Raw genomic sequence first — 20,360 nt, forward strand, 5'->3', positions numbered from 1 at the left:
AACAACACACTTTCCTGCTTTGTTTAAGAATAAGCAGTTTAGAACATCAGAGTGAGGTTTGCATTACAGTCAGTCAGGTAAGTAGCTATTTCTTCCCATATCTCCCCTGGAAAAGCACACTTGCTAGAGCTCCAGCAGAGATGTTATCAAAATAAATGTGTTCTTGAGTGAAAAGAATATGCCACAGCCATTCATATGCTGACTTGTTCTTGTTGCCTCTTGACTTAAATTCATGCTCTATATTAAGATTAAGGATAAAGACTAAGTATGTGCTCTCAAATATACATGCTAATGAAGATGACTTCCTTTGAAGCCAGTTGAGAGGGAAATATCCTGACTTCTATCTGCTACTGAGCTACACAATTCCCCCCACCCAGATTTGTTCATTTCCATTTTGAAATGCGGAAAAACTTTACATCTCTGCCAAACTGCAATAAAATGCCAAACATTTCTAAAACAATCCCGAGATCACAGGGAAAACTATGCAGAGGCCAAACTTTTCAAGCAGGTTAGTCAGAGTAACAAAATGCAGTCTCTCAAGCTCTTCAACCAAAGCATTTCTGATTTTCAGCACCCACTATCTGACCCCAAAGAATACTGGCAAGGTGTATTCCTGCTGCCTGCCTTAATATCCTTAACAGTCCACACATCCCCATGAGGTTCTAATATGTTGGTTAATTTGATAACATTTTGAAGCATTTTTTCCTTATTTCTAACAATTTCTTAGAAGTGAATTCTCATCCCTCTTTCACTTATCTGTACTCTGTCCTACTGACTCATCACTTCCCCCTCCCCCTGTCAGCACAGTTTTTAACACCCAAACACTGTTTTCTCTCACACCTCCCTATCTGACCCATCCACTCTGTGCACCCTAAGTAAAGCTCCAGAGCAGCAGGCATCCCTCACATCTATATCACATCTCTGCTCAAATAAGCTTACATCCCATTTTAACTACCATGACTTCATTGCTACTTTTCCTCTTTTCCTCCTATCTCTCCTTCCTCACTGAATCCACGTTGCTTTTTTTCACAGTTGTGAGCTTTTATCAATCTTTTAGGCCTCTCTTCCACAGAACCAAGCATTCAGTATGAGCAGCTGGACTTAGCACTGTGCTGCTATGACAGTTGGGTTTTGTGTCCAGCGCCAAATTGTCTTTTAAATGCATTAACATCTCCCTGTTGCTGGTACAAACCCAATCTCCTGGTGCCAGACTTGGCTGGAATCCTTTGCTGTCACTGATGTTATCTGCCAGCAGCTCCTCAATGAATGAGTTTCTTCAGCAGATTTCTTCACCCACATGACTAGAGGCCAAATAGCAGGTCAGCAAGGGAGGCTGAAACTATGACAGGATGAGTGAGTGTCTCAGGCAGAGGACACACTGAGGCAACAGGGATGGAAAACCTCTCTCAGTGTCATGACAAAATCCGCCACAGTTGTGACCAAAAAAACCCATTTTTTTCTGCATTCTAAAGAAAAACCTTTATTATCACTTGGTCAAAATAATCCTGTGCCCACAGTAAGTCCTCATGTTCTAGACTGAAAGGACATTCACACCTTTCTCGCTGTTGGTGCTGTACCTCAGATACTATGAACCTTTTACCCAGAACAGTCTGCAGGGAGACATTGAACTGCAACTTTCCACACCTGAGTGATTCCAGCTGGATCCTTAGTGGTTACATATGTACTTTGGTATTAAAAGCCCAAGTAAATTGACAAATAATACACCTACAGCACCTACAGCTCTGTACCTAGATTCCTCTGTACCTGGACATTACAGGCCCAACTAAGCTTTAGTTAAAGGCTCATCACAAGAAGGAAACTGGAGTGGCCTCAGCACAGCACAAATTTACCCCCAGTCTTATGTACACAACAGGTGCTCATCCTGTGACAGAAGCTCACATTTAACTGGAGCTCTTGGAAAAGGAGCTTCCCCGATTTCCCGACACTCATCATGCACCTTATACAAACAAACAGCCCACAGAGATTTGTGCATCTCACAAATTTGTGGAGAATCAGACCAGCAGCCACTGGTCAGAGGCCCTGCTGTCTGTTCATTGAATTTCACAGAAGTCTTTTCCATTTACTATTGTGTTCTGGATACAGCCCTGTCAAATCTGCTTCAAACTGTCTAGAAGACCTGGTATACCACTGCCAGAATCTGCACTGCCAAGTTTCCAGAGCTGAATAGAGACTTAGAGGCTGTGAATGCAGTTTAGCAAAGAATCTGAGCTGCTTTTCCAAAAGTCACATAAGACATTAAGGCAAGTCTCCAGTAGGGATGAGGCACTATTATTTCTTTCAGGCCAAGAACGTAACAGTCTCCCTCTTTATCCAGTGAAGGACAGCAGCCCTTTTATTTTCTGCCAATAAAAATGCCACTCTGACAATCCCACACCACAACCAAAACCACCATCTTTATTTTTAATTTAGTAGTGTTTAGTCCTGAAGGAGAAAGACTTTATTGTAGCCTTGGGTTTACTCCAAGTCTGGAGTACAGTCATGTTAAAATGAATTCTCATCCACCACTATTATTCTTCTCTACACTTACAGTGATTGCAAAAGTCACTCATCTTCTAGACCCTACAAGCCATGTATCAAAACTGTCACACAGCCAAGAGTCCCAGGAGTCAGGGAAATTAATGTGGGACAGCCCCAGGAGGTATCCATCACATCTGCAAATGCCCATTTCAATGGGTTGGGTCACCCCTGTGATTCAGATGTGCAAGAGACTTTGCTGGCTCATCTTCTCACAGGATTCAGACTGGCCAGCAAATCTTCAAACTCAGCCCCACTGTCTGAGCACAGGACCTGGTCCTGAGGAGCCAGAAACTGCACACAGCTCAAAAGCCATAAAGTGCTAACACTGGATTTACCCCAGCTTACCCACAAGTCTAAAGTTTGGGGCATAACTTAAGAGTTAGTCAGCGATTCCTCTCTGGAAACAGGGGGATGCAACATCTTCCAGAGGTGCCTCTCTGACTCTCTGCATGGCTCAGAGGAATGTGCAAATTCTAGACAGCCACAGTTAAGTGAGAGAAATACTACCCTGCAAACTGAATGACAAGCTGACATACTGTAGATTCCTCCAGCAGTATTATTAAGTGACAAAACTGCCAGTTTCTATAAATTGATCCACTAAGATCAGCAAAACCAGAAGCTGCTCCTGTGGGTTGAACATTTAATAATTCTTCAAAATTATGGGGAGAAAAAAAAAAGAGAGAGACACAGATTGTGGAGAAAACCAGCAAAAAACTGGTTTTGCACGGGTGGTAAGTAATGCTGAGAATAAGCACAGATTGACATAACTGGCATTTAGAAGACAGGAAGCAAAATATTAATGTTAATATGTAACTAAATACACTTTCCCCTTAATTACTGCTTGCACTCTGCCAGTGGCAGGATGCTGTCAGAAGGATTCAAAGAGGTTGGGAGAAATTCAAACATTTTAAATAGAAAATAAAATCTAATTGCACGGCAGAAATTGGGAACAACCAGTGAGTGTTTGGAGGCATCAGGGTTGGAAAGCCAAAGGCACATGAAAATGAAGGACATTTCTCTGTGCAGTCATAAAGGCTGACAGTTTTGACTGCACAGACAAGAGTATCAGGAAGAAGGGAAAGTAACTCAGATTTTCCTATTTGTTATAGCTATCTTGTGACAGTCTCTGAAGTACTTAATGCTGTCTTTTAAAGCACTAAAAAAATTGAGGTTATTTACTTGCAGAAATAACAGTGCTACAGGGGATTAATGGGATATACAGAAAAGAGTGGTTGTGTTCCAACAGTGACTAAGTGTAGTTAAAAGAATGGACATATTTTCAATAGATGAATATTTTTCAATAGGCATATACACTTACCATGGGGAGGAATTACTCAGTATGAAACACTGAGAAGTACTAATTCAAAGCAGCAAACTGAGAACAGTTAAAAATGAAGGTTATGAAGAAACGTCCACACAATTGAAAGCAAAATATATCAAAGCTGTAGACCACAGCTTGTAAAAAAGCTACAGCATCACCATGCCTGCAACATCTGATACAGTGCTGCCAGGTGCAAGCAGAACAGTCATTTATGGATAGCAACAGCTATGGATGCTTAATTTTTTCTTTCACATACCTCCAGAGCATCCATGCAAAGAAAAAAGTATATTTAGGAAATGCAGAAACCCTCTCACCTTTTATTCTAACCATCTGTGGCACTACCACTCCCTTCTGCACTTTCTTACAACATGGAGGATACAAAAGAAATCACCACATCACCAACTAAAGGACACTACCTGCAAACTTTACCCAGAATAAGATTAGATGAGTATGTGAGATAAAATCTGCAAAAACCACAGTGCATACTGAGAGTTAATCAGAGGACACCCCTGGTATGTTAGAAGACACCTATGACTTGTCCTGCAGCAGACTGTTTCTTTCTTAAACAAGTGCTTCTGGCAGCAGAAGCTTTCTGGCCTCTGGAATTGCTGTCCTTGCCCTCTGGTCTCTGGTTTTGCACGCACAAAGTGTGGGCATTGCCTCATGTATGCTTTAAGTTCCTTTTTGTCGGATTATCTGTTTAATTTAGCAGACTGCCTTTTTCATGCAAAGTAATCTACAACAGAGATCCCCACTGCTGTGCAACACAGAACATTGGCATCACTTGTCACAGCTGCTGAAATGAAAACCAAAACAAAAAACCATTATAATTTGCTGCTGTCACAGAGTGTCAAGAGAGAACAACCACCAAGAAAGGAGCAGCTTTTCCCTGCTGGAAAGTTTTAAGGAAGTAATTTGTTTCCCTGTCACCCTTGTTTGCTACCAAGCTGCTCCACTCACGAGGTTGACTTGCTTTACAATAGTCAGCAGTTTCCATCCAATGAACCAGTTATTTCATGGGGAAATAAACTCTTCCATTTCATGGAACAAGCTATCTTGGAAAATTCATATTTCATTGACCAAAACAACATGGCACAGGGCAGGTCAATCAAAACCTGTGCAAAGTCTGGGCAAAAGGCAGGGCTGAAACTCCATTACACTCCAAATATTCACCATGGCTTAAAGAATATTAGAAGACTGAAGGAATTAACATCAGGACTATTTTTGGTGCAGAGGCTGTAAGCCAGTACCCTCCTGCCTGCAGCATGTGAGAAACCCCACTCTGAACTGCAACACCTGTATCAGGCAAAATAAACTCTGCAGGACTGGTTCTGCCATACACAAAGGGGTCATGAGATATGTAATACAGATGGAGTAGCCCAGTTTCAACATGGAAAACCTACATTTAAGTGGGGAAATCCCATCTCAAGAATTCCCCCAACATATGAAAACTGAGCCTTGAAGCCTGAAGGATATCCACATGTGACTGAGTTTACAAGTACCCAAATCCCTCACATGTCATCTTGGTGACCTACAGAAAAATGACATGCAACTGCCTTTTGGCTTTCCTAGGACTTTATAATCTGCCAAATCATACAGCCAGGCTGTATGCAGAGATTAGGAGAGGACTATCCTATAAGATACTAAGGTTTCCAATGGGGGGTCAGGAGGAACTTCTTCTTTTTTTAATAGTCATATGAAGGACTGCACTGCTCCTCAGCATGTCAGCACAATAACCCTTGCCACAAATGAATACAATCCAAGAAAAACATTTATTTTCCCAGAGAAACTATCCTAGTGTCTGCTTCCCTTTACAATACAAATGAGGAATACAAATGAAGATGAGACCACCTATCACAGCATGGGCTGTGATAGGGATGGGATGTTTTCCTATAAACAGTGGCTCTGATTGAAGTCTTCCCCAGTCCTGACATTCCTTAGAACATTGTGGAGCTCCCAGGGAGCACAGTGTGTAGAAGGAAAATGATACCCTCCACTGTTCCTACCCAAAAAGGGGCAAGTAACCAATAGCAGAAACCACGCAGAGAAAGAAAACAGTCAGATCTTCATGAAAGCCTACCTGAAACTTCATCAAAAGAGGTTGTTCTGCTTTTAATATTCAACTGGCTTTTGGTGTGGTCTTTGGTAGCTTGCCACTTGTATTGCAAAAGTAAATCACCTGTAAACATTCTTCTCTTCCTGTTCAAGGACCCCTGTCCTTTTTTATCCCTTTTCCTTTGATGGTTCCCTCCATGATTCAATAGCTGAGATGAGCAGAGAAGCCAGTCTGAAGGAGGGAATCCTCACCAGCCCTTTGGAATTTTCCAATGTTCCAGCATGTCAAAAGCGCTCTCAAGGCACAGAGCGCTTGAAAGTACCGTGAATGAAAATCATGTTTTTTTCCCCTCTTTTAGTAAGACCTCTTTGCATCCCCATGTAGGGAAAATGACAGAGAAGAATCTCATTCTCCTCACTTTCCTTGTTATTAGCTGGAAGTAACAGACAAGTCATTTTGACAAAACTATAAAGAAACACCACAGTGCAAACAGACCACCCTGCCAAACCCAAGCAGCACGGCTGCGCAAAGACAAGGTGGGACTCCCTGTTATTGTTCTACCAGTCCATGGTATTGCTCAGTGGAAACCTCTTCTCAACAAGAATCACAGCAGTAGGTCCCATATAGCAAATCTCACCATTTGGATTCAAGTTTTCTAAACAGTGAATGGTCCCACTCAGGACTCTTCATATTCCATAACAAGGTACTCTACTGTCTAACAGATAAATCAATACTCACGTTTGGAAGTGCTTAAGCTCTTCAGGCAAAACCATAAGGTCCTTTTCATACCAACAGACAAAAACAAGACACTCTGATAAGCACAGTATCAAGAAGAGAACAGAGAACACAAAATGGACGCAAAATGCATTAATTTAAGGTCTCAGTTTTGGTATTTTACAGCAACTTAATCTTTGCACACATACACAGAAGGAGTAACTCATGACTGTGAAGCTGCATTTAGTTCTTCAAGCCATTGGCTCACATAGTGTCTGCCACTCAGTTGACGACTGTTAAGTCAGAACTGTTTCCTGCCCGCCAAAGGCCTTACCTTGGCATCATCTACTTACATCAGCATGCTAACACACACAGCTGTCTTCCAACACAAAATAAAAAAATTTCTTCTGCATTTATCTTGCCTGACTTCAGAATCTCAAGTCTGCCCAAGCCCTCAGCCCACAGCCCCTGCCCTGCCTCAACACTATTTTGAAGCAACACTGGATGCCAAGGGTCCTGAACACTGAGACAAGGGAATAGCCTTAACAAACATCTAATAAAGGCTTTAAAATGGGACCTTGAGTTTGTGTTATGAAGACTAGCTATTTTCTTAATATTTTAGGTTGAAAAATTCCAGAGGCATAAGACTCTTAGAGCAGGGTGATAATTCCTCCATACTCTATTAAGGCCTTCAGTTTATATACTGCTGCTCTGTCAGCTTGTCATTAGACCATGTAAAACACCAGACCAAGAAGAGGAAATGTCAGGTAGAAGTGTGACAGACTCTCTGAAAAGCAGGAATGAAGTTCAACTACACAAAACAACCACAATGGAGTAAAACAATAGTCAGCCTGTACAGGTTCTCAAAATTAAATGAGAGCATTTTTACACTACAGATGTTTTACTCACAGCACTTCTTGCACAAACATCTACAAAAAGGACTGACCAACAAGTAAAAAAAAAAAAAATTGAGGAATTCCAATGTCCAGGAAAGTTCAAAAAGTTTTAGTTTACATACAAAAAACTGCAGTTAATTCCAAAAGTTCAAGTGCAAGTGAACTTCTGATTAATATTAATCACAAACACCACCAGTTTACCATGCAAATATTTTAATTATTTAAATTGCTCTCTTCTGAGCATGAAGAGACAGAAGTACCACTCCATAGTGGTATTTCCTATGACAGTGACAAAGGACCACTTACTTATAACTTAAATATAATAAATTCCTGTTTAGTATAACTGAGGCTGAATACCCACAGGATATTAATAATATTTCCCCTCCAGCATCTGGTCTAATAAAGAAACACAGAACAGCTTTGCTGTAGTACAAAAGTTTACAGAAAGTTCAACAATTTAATTAAAGACAATACAAAATATGTTGTCTGAATTCAAATAATTTATGTAAAAGTACATGCACGAGAAAATACTGGCAAGAAGATTTGGGTAACCCTATTATCAGATGCATGTTCTTTGTTCCTAGAGAGAGCATACAGTCAAAAATACATTTATAATTTAAATTACAATAGAAGACAGTATTTCAAATGCAATTTTGGGTCTACCAGCCCTTCAGGGCAAAAGAAATTCCTGTTAACAAAGGACAAACTGATAGAATAAAAAAAAAATAGAGCAATACTGAAGTCTCTTAACAAGCCTGCAGTGTTTTCTTTTTCCTTTTATCAAGAAGGGAGAAGATACCAGAAAATAAAGGAGACTCTGTCTTCTCAGGTTTTTAGTAAGTGTGATAGAGCATTTCAGGAATTACTTTCATCCGTATACCCCAGAAAAACCCATTCTCCTAGTGGAGAGACAGGGCACAGATCAGGCACAGATCTTCCATTCCATACAAAGCAGTGCCATGTCCACACAAGTGTGGATCCTGCAGCCAAAGGAAACTACCTTGTCCTCAGGGGGGCAGCTTGGCCCCAACAAAGACCTTCTCTGAGCCTCCAACAGCACTACTAATCCTCTCACATTACAAGTTATTCTTCACCTTTATAAAATACTGAAACCCCAGAAGTCACTTTCTTCATCATGGTATCGCACTGAAATACCCAATATTTCTTACCATGTGTCACATTTTTGTGGTCAACTAAACAGTTTAACAAGACGACACATGATTAACTTCTTTCAAGATACTTTAGTTCATTGATTCTCGATAAAAGCACTGGTTGCAGTACAATAGTTTGACATACAGCAACAAAAGGTACTCAATTTACATGCACAAGCTATTTAACAACAGTACACAGTCTTTCCTATTGCCATTATGAAACAAATACTACTGTGACAGCTGGCACAACCTTCCAATTGTTCTCATGAGCTGCAATAGAGTGATGAAAACAGTGTTCCGATGGTACAATGCCAAAGAACAGAGATTTGGCCACTGCTGGAAGATTCCAATCAAGATGCCAGTACAGTAATGGGAAACAGTGTTGAAGTAATTGTAAAAACAGCAACAAATGAAGCTATACAAAATTGCTCTGACTTGTACTTCAGTTTAAGAAAAACGTGAAAAATACATACAGCTTTGTATAGAAACAAAAGTGCGAAAAGTTAAAAGTTCAAGACAAGTTCAAGTTAAAAGACAAATGTGTGGATGAGTAAAAAAACCTCTGAGCACTGAAGTACTGCACACCAGCAGCAATCTGTTGGTGAAAGAGTGCATAATTGCCTTTCTGGATTGTTTTTGTGGGTTGGGGTTTTCTGATGTCTTTTTTTTCCCTAGAGTCGTGGGGTTTATTGTTATTTGGTTTTTTATTTAATTTTATTTTAACAAAGCTTCCACCTTTGAAGCACAAGCCGAAACTCCTCTGCATTTGTGTCTGATGCTTGGCTGAGCTTTTGTTCAGTTTTACAGCTTGATCCAGATTTTCATGGATTGATGTACAAAGTACAGCACATACTATTAGGACTACTCACTCCAAGCTTTCAACATCTGCTTTTTAAGAAACAAATACAAGTGCCACCTTCATTAAGGTCAGTTTCAGCATTGCAGTTAAAGGGTTTCTAGAAATCAACAGAGAAGTCATATTTGTAACAATGAGATAAGCAATGAGCGTTGTAAAACACAAACATTACAGAAGGACTTTTCCTATAGCAAATAAAAATCATCAGGGGACTTGATTTTTTTTTAACATTTCTTTCTGGGTTTCAGAAGTGCTAGCAATTTCAGCAATAAAACTTTTAAAGTGCCTTGGCTGTGCCACTTTTTTGTGGCTTTTCCAAATGGTATTCAAACAAGTAAGAAACCTTCTCCTCTAAGGGACAATTAGCAGTTTAGCATTATGCTACTGGCAAGTAAGATCCTGAAATATTATGAATATTCAATAGTTGCCATAATTTTATTCATAACCATATAAAAAAGCAGAGTCACATGATACTGCACTGTCAGGTCTATCATATGCCAAGTAAGACTACAAAAATAAAAGTAAAAAGAAGTAAAAAGGCTTCAATTCTCCTATTTTTGTTGTTTAGTTTGTTAAAATTAATTGTCTCAGGAAAAAAAAAGTAGCAAAGGCTGAATCTTAAACATAAAGGTATTATCATCAAATCAGGTCCTCTAATCCAGACTGATGGTACACTTATAATTTCAACTGAACCACTCATTACAAACTTGCAATGTCAGCATTCATTCATACCCTGAACTGTTCCCTGGCCTCATCTACCCAATCAACTATTCACACCTTATATTAAGCAGAACAATAAAAAAAGTTGTTTGTGGTTTTGAAATAGTTGGTATGAATTTTTCAATACCACACTCAAGCCAGAGGAAGATAATTTTAAGGATATTTCAACTCAATTCACAAAACACTGTTTAGATAGGGAAAAAAGAGATATGGATATGGAAGTACAGAAGGTGTTAAAACACCACTTTAAAAATGGACTTGGTAGAGAGCCTACCCTGGAAACACTTACCTTGTCAAAGCATCAACATGATCATCTCAGAAGACAATTCAGAGACACCTAAGTCAGAATTGTGATAAAAATGAAACTATACTGTCAAAGATCACTGAAATATCTAATCTAAGACAGTGCAAAATGATGGCTGGTGAGGGGCAACCAGTCTTCCTGCAAAGTGAGGGACTTCAAATTACTCATCACTGACCTTCTTAATAATCTGCATTGAAGGACCTGATGAACACCAGTGATATTTCTGTCATGCAATTACAACTGTTAAGCAACCAATATGCAGCTCAAGAGTGATACTGTCATCCATAGTAGATTATGGAAGTAATAATCCATTAAAGTTCAAAGGGGAAAGTGGTAAACATCTTGCCATAAGTGAAAACACTTCAAAAATTTACAATTAAATAAAAAGTTAGATGATATCTTATAAAAAGAAGTACTGAACACAACAAGGCCACAATAAATTAGTGTTTCCATAAAATGACATGCTGAAGGTTTTGTTCCCAAGTCTATACATTTTTTACTGTCTGTTAATTCCTAAATATTGACGGCATAATTGAATAATTGAGGTACAGTAGTTTACATCTGTATATGTCTTGTAAAAAGATTATTATTTTTCTTCCAGTTTTTCTTCCTCCTCGCCAAAGAACAACAAAGGAAACATTCCTAAAATGCAGCCAATGGTCACTCCAATAGCTTTACCCTAAAGAAAGAGGGGGAAAAAATTAAGTTTTTCACTGATTAGTTATTACTCATTCCCCATGTGCCACCACAACCATGGACAAACAACCCTTGTTCTAGTTTTCAGCTGGGAATCAAATTTTTCTTAGCATGCAGACTAGAAACTCAGTCTATGAAAGAGAGGCAGATATGACAAGGTTAGAAACAGTGTTTGCTATGATAAAAGACAATTCTGAAGAAGAAGGTGGGCAATGTTCATGAAGAGCTGCACAGGTGGTAAGGGAGGAAATAGACATTTGGAAGGATTAGCAGAATGGCCAAGAAGACAGAAAATGAAAAAAAAAAAACCCAAAACAACAAACTACCAAACAACACCTAAACACATTTTAGGTGCAATTATGAATGCATCTGCTTGTATCTGGTACTGCAAATCATCAAAGGAATGAGTGGCTCCTTGCAAACATGATGGCTTTGAAAGGCACAAGGCAAAACCAACAAAAACTGGAAAACATTTCAGTTGACCTGAATGTATAAGTCAAGAGGAGAGGAAATAAAATAAGACAAACAGCCTCCAAATCACATCAATAGCAGCAGGTAGATAGTGTTGAAAAACTTGAGACAGCAGGTAAAAAAGACAAAATGCTTTCATACAGAAAAAGGTGCACAGAAGTATTTTCACAGAAAAAGAATATGAACAGAGTCCAATGACAGGGTTTTGCCATAGGCTCAGCTTTTACTGAGAAGACTCTTAGAATATGGCGCAACCCCCGACAACATGCCAACACTTCACTGCTCTGTGCTTTGATCTATCACTGCTGAAACCTGACTTTTTCTACCCTAACTTTTCCTCAGTAAGTGCTATTTCTTTTCTCCTAAATCCACTAAAGTATTTTTCCCAATGAAGGCTCATTCTGGCAAAGTGAAGTATCTATTTCTTTACTCAGTTTCTGATAATATATTTCTTGAATCATTGCTCTCACTACTGAAGTGGGACCACTTCAAATATTTAAATGTTAAGTAATCATCCTGAAAATGCATCTGCAAGGTGAGTGTCCTGTAACTGTAAACACAGGCAGTGAATATTAATTCAAATGCTAAAAGTTTGGCCAGAGAAAAGGTGATTTCTTATCCAAGTTAATTATAGAATATTTGAAATCAGTACAAATCAGCACAGGTATATGAATAGCAAGCACTTGGCAAAATGTATAGCAGCAAACTACTAAGTGGTCATAATTTCCAAGTAAATTATCTTATCACCATAGCCAGGGCTCAACCCAGGTATCTGCACAGCATACACAAAGTCATGGCAGAGACTATCCAGGTCACTTGGGGCTGGCTGCATACAAAAAACCCACTGAAGCTCAAAAAAATCCAATCTCTTGATTCTACCCTGACATGGGTTCAAGACTAAAACCTCTGGGGAACATGGACTAAATTGATGGTCATTAAGGAATAAAGGAAAAAAGTGACAAAAAGCATTTATCTGTTAGTTTAAACACAAAAAGCTCCACACCAGCAGTGCTACCCACAGGATACTCACCAAGTGTGCACTGAGACGGGTCTGCCACATGTCAGCTTGTTTGGGTGTCAGGTCAGGGATTGACAGACCCAGCCGGGAAGCCAAAGCTTCCACATAACCTGCAAGACTGGAAGAACAAGAAAACAAGAACATTTTTGAATCTCACAGTATCTTCTAGTGAGGGTTTTGAAATATACGAACATAAAAACCCAGAGCTTTCCCTTCAGCATACCAATAAAGTGATTGAGAGAAAACTATTGGACAGAGTTCAGACTATTAAAGGCCACATTTTTCAATGTAATTTAATTATCTCGCTGATTTAATATACAATATTTCCAAAAAACCTTATGCAGGATAACGCAACTGGTGTTAATGCAATTTTGCGGAGCTTTATAAATAACGTTTACTGGAGGAAAGGTCACACACAGAGCAGTTAGTTGGCAAGCCTTGTAATTTGCAGAAAACAAAGCAGAGGTAAAGCAGGGGAAAAAGGCATAACAAGCAACTTTACTTTCAGAAGTTATGCAGGAATTCCTTGGAAAAACTAAAAAAGCTGTATCTGTTTTTATCAGAAATAGATATGCCTAGACCTGAAGACATTGCAGAGATAATGTTTTAGCTGAGGAGAAGGAAATCTCTTCAGATCTGGGGATAACTACCTGAGAAGGTATATTAGGCAGAGCTATATTACATTACAAAAAAAAAGTATTTTTCCACTTTGCATCTCAGTGAATGCACTTAATATTATTAACACAAGTTCATACATACCCCAGTCCAGCTAAATCTGAAACAAGGTTTCCTAAAGCTGCAGCTGGAGGGAGGAAGAAGAAAAAGAAAAAGGTATTATTTTAGCTACAAAAAAAACAACCAGCTCCCACCCTCCAGTGACCCTCACTTACTCTCAATTTACATAAAGACTAGACCTAAGTTCCTTATATTTTAGTGTTTTTATTCTGACCTTATTACAGTTTAATAAAAGCAACAGACTAGAATTAGTAAGTGGTGCAACTATTTTTCTCAGTTTACACGGAGAAAGCTTGACAAATACAAAATGACAACACTGACACCTAGAAATCAACATAACTCTTGAGATCAGAGTTAAGAACAGCTGCACATGATTGTCAGCTCCATGCAGCTAATGCTGGACACCAAGAAAGGCCTTCCCAGTGCCTGAAGAGGCACAGGAGCACTGGAAATGGAAGGAGCTGTCACTCAGGTATGCAGCTTTGATTAACATGTCAATATATCCATGAACTGCGTCAATTTAAGAAGAAATACTGCACACAAGTGAACAAAGTTACACACAAAATGCAAGATTTCACAGCAGACCTCAGTAAGATAAGCTTCCCTGTGACTATCTCACATTGAACCAAGGCCTGCAAATTTCCAAATCTCTGACTCACTCTGCTGTAACATTTTCAGTTAAGCTCTCCCTCCTTGTGCTTTTGAGCAATGCTGCACCTGCAGCTGGTGGATCCATGAGCACCCCTGACACTGCAGAAGCACCAAACCTGTCGAGCAGAGCTTATCAGTCTTGTCCCAGTGCAGGAACAGGGTGGCTGCAGTGGTATCTCACCAAGGCAGAGGAGCCACCAAGAAGTGCAGTAAAATAACACCAACACTGATCTCCCCTTAGCACTGCAAGCACACAGCAAGGTACTAATACATATATCTACATATATTGACAGCGGGCCCTGGGGAATTTAGAGCAGTTACATTACAGAAACGTAAATACACTGCCCCAGGATTTTAATTACTAGGTTGAAATCAACAACAAGCATTTCAAAAGCTATTTTAACTGAAATTCCATTTCTACAAATGGAATATGTCCTAGCTTCACCCAGAGATTGTTTCTTTATTAGGAAAGGCAGCTGCAAGACTGAGGAAGAGCCATTTCCAGCCCTGTGCACTACTTTCAGCCTAAAATATAGGAATGTGCCATATCAGTCTAAATGTGCTGCAATTTTAATACTTGCCTGCCATAGTTGAAATTCCTAAGACAACTCCAATTGACAATTCTATCTGGGTTCCCTGAAAAATAAACAGTTTTCTCATTATTTGAGGGATTTGGAGTTAAAATAAATTATATTGTTACTACTGACAGAAGTATTGTTAATTGCTTGTCTATGTTAAAAGTGAAAGGATAAATGGACATTTTTTTTTTCCTATTAGACCACAGAGATCTCGTCTTCCTGGCATACATTCCCCCCTAAAGCAAGGGCCTAATTCTGAAAATCTTTCAATATTTCATTTTTACATATTTCATACTTGTACCAGGCAGCTGGCAGACAAACCTGCAACCCTGCATATCCCTGCACAGCATCTTCCCCACTGCAATTCTTAGCTCAATGTAGAGCTCTGAACAAAAACTTCTACAAATACTGAGCAAACAAATAAAACACAGTATCACAGCTCCGTATGTTTTCAGCTGAAGAAACAAAGCCACATGGTCTACATTATGAAACATCAGTACATGGTGGAAAGATGAGAGACAATGTGCATAAACTAAAACAAGACGTGTTCCAGTTGGATACAGCAAATAATTTTCCATCCTGAGGACAGCTGAGCATTGGAACAGGTTGCTCAGACAGGCTGCCCTTGGGTTTCTGAAGTTCCTCAGGACAAAACCATGAACAACTTGGTCTCATCTTACAGCTGGCTCTGCTTTGAGCAGGAGGTTAGACTAGAGACCCTGAGAAGGTCCTAAGCAGGGGACTTTCTAGACTAGACCTCACAGGCCATTCTATTCTGTTCTCTTGAAAAATATGAATCTTACAGATTTGTTCAAGGAATTAAGCAGTGAACTTACCGCAGCAATCATAATTGCGTTATCCAAAAATCCAAACCCTACAAAAGGTAATGCATTGTGGAAGAACACTAAAAGAAATAAGTAACACAGAAAAAATAAATATTTATAAAAGAGTTCACTAGTGCACAGGAACAACTGAAATGTCTAATATTGCTTTTAAGAGAAACAAAGCCAAAATACACAGAATTCCTTTCCTACTGGTCACCTTTTTGTTGCTGGCAGGTGTGGTAAAACTCTTTGCTACACAGAAATGTTACTAATGGCTTGTGAAGAACCAGCTAAACAACATACTTTGAAAATACTTTTACAATTTCAGATGGAAGCCACTTATGCCTACTAGTGCATAAGACAAATACTTAAAACTACATGAACTCTGGTATTATTTACAGACCTTATGGCGATGTGGCAGTATCATTGATGATCATCAAACTGTCTCACCAGAGAAAGGCCCTGTCCTGCAAGTCCCTTGCTATTTCTGTGCAAGAGCTCCATCTTCTTCACACATCCCTAAAATTTCATATTTTAAAAGCATTGTTTAGAGATAAACAATTCTTGTCAAAACTCCTTCAGCCAAATCTGCAAATTCTAAGGTGGGTTTCACTAGGGTGTCATACACTGTTAATTATATCACAATTTCAATTATGAATTGTATCTTGATTTTGTTTGTGCACTATCCTCAGTGCAAGTTAGACTTGTAGCTGCTTCTTAATACATTGCTTGAGAAACCAAGCTTCACCTTTTGTTTCACGCATTTTCTTCTTTTTTACTTCTAAAACCCATTAAATCCTTTCTGAAAATATTTTCTGCTGCAGAAACTTGGAACATGCTGGTCTGAGTAATTTCTAAGAATGAGCACTGTACGACAGTATAATTCCTTTTTGTACTGCTTCATTTTCTTTCTCAGGTTTTTGCCTGTAATCTTATGATGGGGTTGGGATTAAATTTGCACAGTGTTGTCTCCAGCTGAGTTTCAAGGTGCTCACCTCATAAGACTAAATACAGCATGAGGTTCTACATGACAACAATACAGCTGAAAGTTTAAATTTTTCATTTTTTTAACATTTAAGATGCAGCATTCCGTTTGGATTTGGTTGGAGTTTTTTTTCACTTCATGTTGGACCATAATTTTTACATTTTATAAACTTAAAGAGATGCAAACCTAGGAAGAGGGACAAAAGAAGAGTACATGAACCTCACAGTCATGTGAAAAGAAACTGGTACCAGTACCTTTTGGGATTCCTTTCTGCAGGCAGTATGAATCCATGACCACACAAAACATCCAAAGCCACATTCAAGATCTTTCATGCTTAGGTAGTAGAACATGAATGGTCATCTGTAAACTACTTTGTGAGAACACACCTATTTCCTAAACTGCATAGGCAAAAGACTACAGCACAAAACCTATGAAACTTTCCAATTATTTTTTATCACAGGATAAACCCACCAAAACATAAATAACAAAACAAGCACACAGATATGCCCAGTATTTTCAAAATGTGTGTACTGGAGCTAACTGAGAGCTCAAATTCTTGTTGAAATGCACATTATTTTGGAATTCATGGAGCAAACAGAACTCCAGGGACAAGGGGGGGAACAAATTAGAAAAAAAAAGTAGATATTTAGAAAAGGAAAATGTTTGCTTAAATAAATTTGCTCAGTGCAGAGTACAAAACCACAAAAACATGCTAATTTGGAAACTAAATCAGAATTTGATTATATCATATATTGTATTATAAATGTATAATCTGTTTCCAATTTCTCTGCAATTTTATACCACTTCTCAGTCCTTTTGAAACACAAAACCTCCACAAGGCACTGCAGCACCAACATTGCCTGGCTTAGAAAAACAATGTTTGCTGCTGGCTTTGAACTGTGTGCTCTCGTTTGGGCTTTCTGTCCTACTTTCTCTAAGTGTTGCACATTCTCCAGCCGAGGTGTTATGAAACAAAGGCAGCAGGGTGAGTGTTGGTGCTTGCTTTGGTTTTCTTTTACTCCATACAACAGGGATGAGGACAGACCAGCACTTGTGGAACACAGATGAAGCCAATTCAAAGAGAGACTGCACAAATACTGAACCACATTCAAAAAACATTCTTCTTTTACCATGTCTCAGTTGTCCTGGAGATGGTGGTGCAACCTCCAACTTCTCTAGAGAAGTCAAAATGAAATGAGAAAGTTAGCTGCTTCATCACAAATTTGGTTCATTATCAAGTCTTTACCGAATTTCTAGCAGGCAAAAAAGCAGTTATGTTACTTAACAGCTTTCAAATGGAAAGAAAAACACTTCACACCTAGATTTGTATTATTTTTACAAAAGATAACATGATATTAAAATATTGCAAGCTTACACTAGTATAAGTGATTATGCAAAGTAACAGCATACTTCAGAAACAGTCCAACAGCCATCTTAATTGGAAAATTACAAAACCACACTAAAATTAGAAAAATCAAATCTTCTACAGATAATTGCACGTTATTTTTTAGAGGTCCTCTAAACATGCAGCAGAGAACCTTGTTTCCTCCAGAGAGTCTGCAAAACAAATTCTACCTTTTTTATTCTCACAAAAGGTATTTTCATAGCAATATAAGAGTAAAAGAAAAATAGAGACCACCGATTTTGGTAACAGCAGATTAAGTTTGGTCATTTGGCACATGTTTAAGGTATCCTACAGTCAAATCAATGAGAGTTTGCAAGGACCAGGACATCACTCCTGAGCCCGACAGAGTACTTTCTCTACAAGAAACTAACGCAGTTATGACCAGAGATGCTGGGCTTCTGCAGCAGCAAGTTACTCGTTTAACAGCAGCAAGGGAAAAAAACCTAGCTACTTTTTAAGGTTTTTCTTATGCTCAGTATCTACATTAAAAAATGGACAAGACCTCCTTTTTAAAACAGAAAAAAATCATTCCCCAAATATTTTCCAATATTATGACAAGTGGTTGCCATACTTCTGCTGAGGTATATTCTACAGACAATGGTTAAGAATGGTAAAATGTGGAACCTACAACACTCGAGTATTCAAATTTTACTTGGGAAGACAAGTACATGGAAAGACAATGCTGCAAACACAGAGTGCGATTAATTTGAGCCTATGTCTCAGCATTGCAGATCAGAGTGAGTATTCTTGCATCCAAGTCACTCTTATATTCAAAGCTATTTTAAGGAAGAAATGAAAACATTAACTTAAAGTACCTTTGAAGAAAAAACATTAGATGATAATACCAGTATTTAGCCAACCAGGACACTGACTTCCAAAATAATTTCACTAATTGAAGGTCTTTAACACTTTCAAGCTCTAGCAGTTACTGAAGAGGTGCTTCCTCCCTCTGCCCAATATAAACACGACCTAAGCTCTACAAACACCAGGTGCACTCACCATGCAAATGGGACAAGTTTAGCCCAATATGACAGAAATAAAGATTATTTTGCTCTCCCATAGAAAATGCCAAGGAATCCACAGATTCAAAACTCAGGCTAGAAGAGGAACATGGTAAATAGAAGGGGCCCCTGTGAGAGTGAATCTTCTGAAGCCTTGAGTATTGACAGCAAGAAAACTTCAGACCAAAATTTTCAGCGTGCGTTCAGAGTGAATGGGATTGAGACGGGACCCACTTTCATATGGTCTCCTGTTCTCACAGGTTAAGCAGATCTTTTACAGAAACACGGACAAAGAAAGAACTATCTATATACACCAGTACTGCCTTTTGGGCAGCTCTTCTCGGAGACAGTAAATTTCCACAACACTGGGGAAAATCGGAGCCACCATGAAACAGAGATTAGCTGAGGCCACTGTTTCCAAAAGCTCCAGATGCCCTGAGAGTGGCCAGGCAACCTAAGTCAACATTGTCACATCCCTGATGGAGCTTCCCTAAACTCATTTGCTCCATCCTGCTGAATGCCAGGGAGAGAATAAAAACCCCAAGCAGAACACAAGCACAGGAGGTCACAGAGGGCTGCCCTCCATGGCTTTCTGCTCTGACGGGAAGCACTCACACCAACCACTGCGGCTGCTGCGCTTCCTGTGGCACTGCCACTGAAACCACCCCTGCTGCAGCGCCCAGCTAGTTTCTACAGCTAGGTCTCCATATAAAGGTGTCTGTGATAAGAAACTGTAACAACATAAACAAATTTCCAGGAAACACTCTACCTCTGCAAAAGACATCTCTTCATAGTTTCCCTGATTATGACAGCCAGTTAGATTAGATAATTTCAATCTATTTTGGGTATCAACACAGAATACAAAAGACTATTCAACTTGTCACAAAATATTACAAAGCTCTAGAACATCAGCTCTCTGGATTTAACTACAACTGAGTTTGATAGCACCTATCAGTCTACAGAATTATATTCTACTCAGTCTAGCTAGACAGCTATTTAAAAAAGCCAAAAAACCCCAGTGAATATTTGATTTCAGAAACTTAGTACCACAAGGAAGAATTAAGGGTGTTTGGTTGAAGGAAAAAGAAATAAAAATGTCTTGCATCTAGGCATAATGGGAGTTCCAAGTTATAATAACTAAAAAGAACATTAGCTCCTCCTTCTGAACATACATCAAGGACTACCTTGGGACATTTCTAAAAGAAGGGAGGCTGGGGGACACTACTTGGAGGTTAGAGGAAAGACAAATTAGTGCAAGATAGAGGGGAATACTAGGGGATCAAGTATTAAAAAAAATTCCTTAAGCATTGACATAATCTGTTTCAGTAGCATGGGATTCCTGCTAAATAGGCATTTTATCAAGGAGTCCTTCAACACTATCAGGACAGAAGTTGCAAGAGAGGTCACTGGGGACAGCACGGTGGCACCATGCTGTGGAGA

At 39.1% G+C, this 20,360-nt stretch overlaps 1 protein-coding gene across 9 annotated transcripts in view; it reads right to left on the minus strand.

Annotated features, from left to right (window-relative positions):
- Positions 1-20,360, minus strand: part of TMEM65 (transmembrane protein 65) — a 55,880-nt gene that overhangs the window by 16,690 nt on the left and 18,830 nt on the right. For 3 of the 9 annotated variants that reach the window (XM_072924992.1, XM_072924990.1, XM_072924991.1), the window contains 5 exons: positions 17,645-17,689; positions 15,542-15,609; positions 14,709-14,763; positions 13,501-13,543; positions 12,754-12,859 (listed from right to left, as the gene is read on the minus strand). In XM_072924992.1, the coding sequence (XP_072781093.1) occupies positions 12,754-12,859; positions 13,501-13,543; positions 14,709-14,763; positions 15,542-15,609; positions 17,645-17,689 (317 nt within the window). Of the gene's footprint in view, positions 1-7,721; positions 11,236-12,753; positions 12,860-13,500; positions 13,544-14,708; positions 14,764-15,541; positions 15,610-17,644; positions 17,690-20,360 lie in introns of those variants that run through there. The other 6 variants (XM_012571958.5, XM_030266664.4, XR_012054266.1 and 3 more) reach the window with 4 other exon arrangements.

This window comes from Taeniopygia guttata, chromosome 2 (assembly GCF_048771995.1).
Source record: "Taeniopygia guttata chromosome 2, bTaeGut7.mat, whole genome shotgun sequence".
Classification (NCBI taxonomy): domain Eukaryota; kingdom Metazoa; phylum Chordata; class Aves; order Passeriformes; family Estrildidae; genus Taeniopygia; species Taeniopygia guttata.